The 8,083-nt window shown below is 38.4% G+C and overlaps 2 protein-coding genes across 2 annotated transcripts in view; both read left to right on the top strand.

The window, feature by feature from the left end:
- The first annotated feature begins 6,054 nt into the window (after positions 1-6,054).
- On the top strand, positions 6,055-6,831 carry LOC109474731. Its single transcript, XM_019775092.1, has 2 exons — positions 6,055-6,226; positions 6,272-6,831. Exons 1-2 carry the CDS (start codon positions 6,055-6,057, stop codon positions 6,829-6,831), a joined length of 732 nt encoding a protein of 243 aa, XP_019630651.1.
- A 4-nt stretch (positions 6,832-6,835) lies between these two features.
- LOC109474732 (DNA oxidative demethylase ALKBH2-like) overlaps positions 6,836-8,083 on the top strand; it is a 5,516-nt gene continuing 4,268 nt past the window's right edge. The window contains exon 1 of the mRNA XM_019775093.1: positions 6,836-6,853. Within this exon, the coding sequence (XP_019630652.1) occupies positions 6,836-6,853 (18 nt within the window). The remainder of the gene's footprint in view (positions 6,854-8,083) is intronic.

The raw sequence follows: 8,083 nt of genomic DNA on the forward strand, positions 1-8,083 counted from the left end.
AGGTCCTGTCCTGAAAATGGTATTTGACTGTCTTTAAGGTCCGATTCTAACAGGAAATACATCTTTTACGTGATTGTTATTGTTTAGACATGCTGACTTGCCTTTTATTTGTCTATGGTCAGCAAGTCATTATCATTTTCTGACTGTTGGTAACGGTGGCAGGGTGTCTAAAAACGTTTAAAAATTTTTGTTAACAACCATTTGGAAATAAGCTTATTTTTTTAAGAAGACAGGGATGCTGCATTCTGAGCCCTTTTTCTGACGCAACCATACCTTTCCAACAAATCCTGCTCAAACCAGACAAATCAGATCGACTACCTACGACTACGCCTTGCAAGGACGCACTGTTCTAAATAATTTAGTGCTCTGGCTCCTTAGAATTACAGTTATCCTTATCATAAAGCTTTTAAACAATGGGTATATACAACGGTTACGGCTTACTTGCCTACATAGATTTTTATAATTTATTTGATACAATGTTGTTGTATAACACAGTCCTATAAATACTATAGAACCTTTTCTAGGAATCAGCACGGACCAAGGCATTATTTAGAGGATAGTGACTATCTTCATCTTAAATTGCAATTGTGTATATACTTCAAGTGTTTTACAGTTGTATTATTTGGTCGAGAATGGTTGCGAAACACAGTCTTATAAATCCAAACACGTAATTCTATTAACCTCCATCAAAATACAGTTCAATTTATATAGTTTGTGACGGTATTAATAAAAGACAGATGACTCTTTATGCCAAGGACACATTTCCAAGCCGGGGCCTGATCGGAATGTTTCATTTAGTGAAAAAAATAAATTCATTTAAAGAATATGCGCAAGTAGTGCTCTTTATCATTTTTAACTCTATTGTCTTTACCTCATTCTCATCGTCCCCGCACATTGCTCGGCTGGGCCCCGATTTGGTACTGTGACACAATTCTGCGGAATGTTACATTTTATATTCTTCATTTCTTTATATAAATGCTGCAAACGTCATCATAAAGAGTACTCAATCTTTTACAGCAACCAGCTTTAGTTACATGGTCTTATGATAGTAAAACAGGCATTGGAATCGTTTAATAGAAACCGTCATGAAAGTGAAAACAGAGTTATTGAAATATCGGCAAAAAACATATTTATTGATATTTGGTATGACGAAAACAAACCTGTATCTGATTATACTGATATCATGATGTCAAAATAACAGATGTTAACTCTATCTCAATAGCCAGCTTCAGACAATTAACAGCATCATATTTATGTATACAAGAGTAACCTTGGGTTGTTCGTCACAAGACATCACGAATCAGCTGCCGAAAGACACACCCTGGAAAAAACTACAGCAGCCGGTGTCAGAGGAATTCTGGCACTAGTTGGGGTAGAAGATTGTGGCATTTTCTGACTGACAAGGTCTGGTGCTCTGTTACTACGGTATTCTTTTCCAAAGCTAGGGGAATTCGAAAAAAATTAACGAGTTACAACACGCAATTTTGGGCTAACAATAAAATTTGAAAATAAACAAAATACTTTGGAAGGGAACCTTTTGTTGAAATGAAATAAAATTTTTGTCTTTAAATACACTCAATTGGGATTTGATTGTAACATGGGTGTTTTTTTTATTTTAATCGTAAATTCGTTAATTTTCGGTATTTTGGAGCGCCATATTTTAGCCAACCATCGTTAAATGTGGCTACATATTTTACGTAAGATCCTTGATTTTTAATATTTTTCGACAACTAGTAGGAATAAGATTAAAAAAATCGTGTTTTAGATTTTTTTTTAACTTTCTGACTTTAAGTATATTTTTGTCGACAAATAGGTAAAAAATGTTTTTTTCTGCTTTTTTCGCACTAAATTACCCATTATTCAAACAGTATTGTTTTAGGAACTTTGCAGAAAACTGTTACAGTCATTTTTAGCTGTCAATGAGGTATACTTCCACGTTTAAACGAGTTTTGCAGACATGTCATTTTGCCAAAAGTGGGGAGTGTGATATTTATACTATAGTAAATCATCATAATAATATTCAAGGTCACCCACGAATACGACGGTAGCTTCGCTACATGTTTCATGTCTGCAACAAAATGATAAGCGTACACGTACTCTCCAGGAAACGGTTTGTATTTGTGATATTGTGATTTTTTTCTCGTGTAAAAAGGGCCTGAAAACCTGGTTTTACTGTAAATGACTGCTGGTGACCTCCGATGTAACGTCGTTTGGTTCGAATTACGTCAGATCGAACACAATTCGGAGGCCCAGTGAACAGATTAAAACTATCTTGATTTTCTTGACAATTAACATTGTTATGTTGACGAGAACAGTGTTTTTGATCCCTGAAAAAAAAACAACTCCATACTCCTCTGACACGTAATTGTCATGTTGACGGGCAAATTAAGTTATATAAGCACAAAAACACAATTTTAAAAGTGTCGATAAGTTTCCTATCACTATGTTGGTATCATCATCTGGAAGGTACAATCAGAATTACAAAAATGCCAGTACCTGCCCACGCAGGAAAAAGACTGAACAACCATTATATCAATATTCAAACAGTTAGCTTCAGACAATTAATACAGTCACGGTTTGGCCTGGGTTTGGCCCGGGACATACACACAACAAAACGAGTGTGTATGCTACTCTGAGGAGATTTGGGAGACGAACTCTGTGTCTTCATCAACCGTTCAGGTCAGATCTCGTCCTGGAGTTATTTTGTCACGTTACTTTAGTAAATTTAATGTTGATGATTACTTGGCAGTTATATACAGTTTAGTATGCGTTTCTCCATTGCGACGTGTTCCACAACAGGTGATGACACAAAGCTCAGTCTCCTGTGATCGGCGGACTGGCGCGTTATATTGAAGGGTATCACCTGTCTTTTTTTGTACCCGTATTTTTTGTTGCCAATTTTTTGTGCCAGTCCAAGACACTCTTCAATCAAAGATGCCGGTTTCTAATTATGTTTAAGTGTTTAAAGGCATTTGAATAGGCTTTTAGTCTTTTTTTTTCTACTTTTGGGATTCTTTGTCTGTTAAAAACTGCCTTGCAGGCACCAAAAGATCTTATAGACTCTGGACATGAATCAATACCTAGAAAACTAGATGTTCTTATGGTTCGATAGCATTAGAAGGGGGGGTTTTGTATCCAGAACCGAGCTAAATTTAGAGCTATTCTTGGGTACGTTTCTAGATAGGTTTTTGGCAATGCGATGCTGGATACGTAGAGAATAACCAAAACTGTACCAGAGGCAAATTTACGTCCTTAGTTTCACTATCTACAACTGCGCCTTATCCTATCCCCAAAACAATATAAGATTTAGGCAAGAAAAAAGATAATATGGTTCTGGATATAATAGGGCGAGTGCAAACAACTATTGAAATTGAATGAGAAAAGTTCGGTACCATTTGGTGGCCGAATCTTTCTTTATTCGTATCCAAGATATAAAGTCGGAGTTATTTTACGAGGTGGTTCCTGTTCTTTAGGTGTCACCATGACTATGAGAAGAAGCTGCGACACCTACTGGTTACCTTCTCATCATCCTGGAGGAGCTCAACACGTCAGCAGCTGGCCAGAGCTGGCGTGAGTGCAGCTGTCAACCATCAGTACCCTGTCACTGCTCAGACAAACTAATCACCAGTATCCCTCAGAACCAACCAACATCTATCACTGAATTTTATTTGGAGAGGAATCGTATTGCAGCTGTACATCAGTCCGAACTGTTACGGTACAGGGATTTGGTTAAGTTGCATTTGGGGTCAAATCTTATTAGCACTGTTGATTGCTTCCCTAATCTACCTAATCTTCAAGAGTTGTACTTAAGTAAAAACCAAATAACTAATATCCATCCTGGGACATTTAAAAATCTACTCCAGTTACGCACAATAGACTTATATGTCAACAAAATAACTAGCTTACACCCAAGTACATTTGAAAATCAAGCCAACCTTTTGACGTTGTCGCTGCATTCCAACCAGATAACAAATATTCAGAGAGATAGATTTAAAAACCTTATCCAGCTCCGTAAGTTGGTGTTGAACAACAACCAGCTAACTATACTTCGATATGGTACATTTGCCAATCTAATACGGCTAGCAGAGTTATATCTGATTGGAAACCCGATAACAATGGTTGAAGCTGGTGCATTTGCCAATCTACCGCAAATTAAAGAGTTGTGGTTGGATAATACAAGGATAACAAAAATTATGGCAGGTACATTTACAAATCTACCCAAGCTCGAAAAGTGGAGCTGTCTGGGACCCCTTCTTTTCAGTATATTCACAAATGATCTTCCTCTAGCCACAAAGGAGGCTGCCTCAGTTATGTATGCAGATGATACTTCTGCTTACACATGTGCACCGTCAATCTCTACAATCAACTCCACCTTGCAGAAAGAGCTACAACACATAAGTGACTGGGTCTTAATGAACAGGTTGTTTCTCAATGCAGGCAAAACAAAATCAATGGTAGTTGGGAGTAAACCAAAAATAAAAAAGAACCCAGTACTCACCTTATATTCTAATGGCCAAGTCATCCAGCAAGTAAAGGAAACAAAACTCCTAGGCAGTACTCTTGATGAGTGCCTCACTTGGGACAATCATACAAAAGTGACTGCGAAGAAGATGGCCTGTGCATTGGGAATGATAAGGAAATGTGCCACCTACCTGGACTCTTCATTACTTAAGCTGCTAGTAGAATGCCTCACACTCTCACACGTTGACTACTGCTCACCAGTTTGGTCCTCCACTTCACTGAAGAATGTTCAACAACTACAAGTCATGCAAAACAAAGCAGCTCGTCTGGTTCTACACTGTGAACTTCAAAAACCCCAGTACAACAGCTCCATGCGTCTCTGTCATGGCAGACTATCAAGGAAAGGATTCTTGTAAACACTGTCTCTCAGCTACAGAGGGTCATTGCTACACATCAACCAGAAGTACTCTACAAAACAGTTATGTCCTGTCTCCTACCACCACAGCCACAACACACGTCATGCTAGCCGAAACACATACTGTTTAATAGAAACCCAAAACGAACGCCCTGAAGAAGACTTTCATTTATAGATCCTTAACAGTTTGGAACACTTTGCCACATGAGGTACAAGCAGCAACTAAGAGTAGGTTTAGGCAGGAGTTGTTAGAGCACATGCGTACATAGGCACATGATGATAGGCACATGTGATGTTACTTTTAAATGTTAAGTCTAATGTTGTATGTAAATAATGTTGTAATTTTGATGTGGTGTATTTGTATTATTGTATTTTAACTCCAGGAAGATTAGCTACATACTTGATTTTGTATGTCTTGTGTGTCGCTAATGGAGTTTAATAAAGCACATAAAGCACACATAAAGTTGGTCCTGTACCACAACAAGATAACAGAGATTCATGCGGGTGCATTTGTAAACTTACCCCGACTCAAAACACTGAGTTTGAAGGGAAACCAGATTAGCACAATTCAGCCAGGTGCATTTGCGAGTACACCAAGGCTACGAAATTTAGATCTTCGGGATAACAAGCTGCATACCATTTCCCCTTTAGCTTATGGCTTGTTGCCATCTATTACTAACATAAAACTTAACGGGAACCCCTGGAAATGTGACTGTAAGATGGTCCCCCTTAAGGCTAAAAACAACTGACTTTCCGTCATTCAAAGACAAGGTAATATGTACCGAGCCCTCACAATTTCAAAGGAAAGAAGCTTAGGTATATCAATCTTGCAGAAATGATAATATTGTGCAAGGAGCCAAACATGTCAACAATGATTGCTGATATCCCAAACCCCGTTCACGTCATCTGCAGTGTCAACATCTTCAACACAGCTCCTTGTTACACAATCTGAAAATTCTAATCATAACCGTAAAAAGGCCAACAACATTTTCAACATTACCACCACTTCTCAATATTATTGGTACTTCACAAGCAGAACTGGCTTAGCAGCACCTAGTGCATGCAAACGAAGCAAAACAGTTATATCAACTTCAATCCCTGCAGTCGACAAAGCAGAAAACAGTAGTTCCAATGAATCTTCTCCTCTCAGCCGGTCCCGACTTGCTCTCATTGGTTCAATGTTTGGTGTAGTGCCTGGCACTATCCTGATTGTCACCATCATTCTTACAGCTTGGTACAAAAGAAGGACCAAGCATCCTCCTTTAGGGCAGAATCCGAACATTGTTGGTATCAACACAAATACTGTAATAGACAGTGGTCATAGTCGGACAGGACGGGGCCAGTCTCAGGGTAACAATCAATCTCTAAAAGTGGGTAATTTATCGCGTGATGAAGTTCAAACTGAGTCCGACACTATGTATGTAGAAGGTTTAACATCTACCAATGGTCACAATCAGACAGGGCAGGGCCAGTATCAGGTCATCACTGAATCCAACACAAACACTACAACTGCTGTAGTGATCAGTGACCATAATCAGACAGGGCAGGATCAGTCTCAAGCCATCTCTGAATTCAACACAAGCACCACTACTGCTGTAGTAACAAGTGACCATATTCCGACAGAGCAGGGTCAGTCTCAGGCCATCTCTGAATTCAACACACGTACCACAACTGCTGTAGTGACAAGTAGCCATGATCAGTACCCTATAGATACCCATCGTGATCAAACAGGGCAGGGTCAGCCTGAAGCTATCACTAAACCCTTGGATGCAGAAAACGTATCTGATGGCACAGGGCCAACTGCATCACATCTAAATTCGTTGTACGAAAACCAACATGATCAGACAGGTCAGGGTCAGCCTGAAGCTATCACTCAATCATTGGATGCAGGAAACATATCTTATGGCACAGGGCCAACTGCATCACATCTAAATTCTTTGTACGAAAACCAATAGCAAGATGATCAGACAGGGCAGGGTCAGTCTCAGGCCATCACAAATGACTTGGATGCTGTAAATATGCATTATGACATAGTGCCCCACAGTTAAATCCTCTGTACGAAAATGTAGAAACACCATAATGAAATACACGTTTTAACGCTTTGATATTAGGACTATTTAAGAGATCTTTTTTTTTCATCAAAGATATTGATTTGGGATCAATTTTTTCCATTCTATGTAAAGTTTTAACAATCTAAGTTCAAGATGTAGAAGAGCAAAGTACTTCACAAAATATATGATTGACTATCCTGACTGTATCACGCTCTTAGCATCTCTTCTACTGACCAGGTCTCTAGACTAGAAGCTTAACATCTCTAAGGAAAGGGAATTGGGAACATCTGTTGATTCATTTATATGTGCTAACAAGACTCATTATTGTAAAACTAAGTAATGCCTGTTAAAATGAGAGTGTTTGGGACTGGAATGGCTGGTATTTACGCAGAAGGAAAGCCTTGAGCTCTTTCTTAGGCTACATTTTCATGTCATAAAGAATCCAGTCTTAGAGAATCCAGTCTTTTTGGCATGTTTATTTTTTCATTTATTTATTAATCTTGAGGGTCGCCCCTTCAGTTGATAAACAACTGATTTCCAAGGGGGCCCTGAAATGTATCGCAATTATTGGCTTTACGTTAAGTTTCCAGGTAGGGGCCCCAAACAGCCTCTGATAGCATGATATTGTAACACAGGCTACGCTGATAAATAACGGTCGATTATATTTTGCATTTTGCATAACAGTCATTATGATTGCTTTTGTTTTCAACTATTGTGACCTTTTACCAGTAAAACCGGTAGCAGCTGGTCCGTTTAGTAATGAAATATATTGTTTTAATTGTGTTTATAACTATTTGATTAAAAGTCATTTTTATCGATAAAGTTATGATTGTAATTTGCAAGACTATTTTTAAAGGTAATTGTATTTTAATGCTATTGTTTCATCAAATACAAACTGTAGTGGTTTGTTCATACGGATAACATTTTAAAATACAGTAAATGTAGTACTACGCTGTTGTATGCTGATCAAACCCATGCATGTGCAGAGATTGGTAGGACCATAACGGGCCAATTAGATGGAAAATATCAGAAATGGTCGAGGGGACTAAACCAGAGCAGACAGTTGTTGCGTTGAGATTGAGAAATAAAGAAAAAAGTGACCAAATAGGATTGTCCGACTGGTGATATGTTAGATTGATCAATACCTTAACCCCCC

This window comes from Branchiostoma belcheri, unplaced genomic scaffold (assembly GCF_001625305.1).
Source record: "Branchiostoma belcheri isolate BF01 breed outbred unplaced genomic scaffold, Haploidv18h27 scaffold313, whole genome shotgun sequence".
NCBI classification, from domain to species: Eukaryota; Metazoa; Chordata; class Leptocardii; order Amphioxiformes; family Branchiostomatidae; genus Branchiostoma; species Branchiostoma belcheri.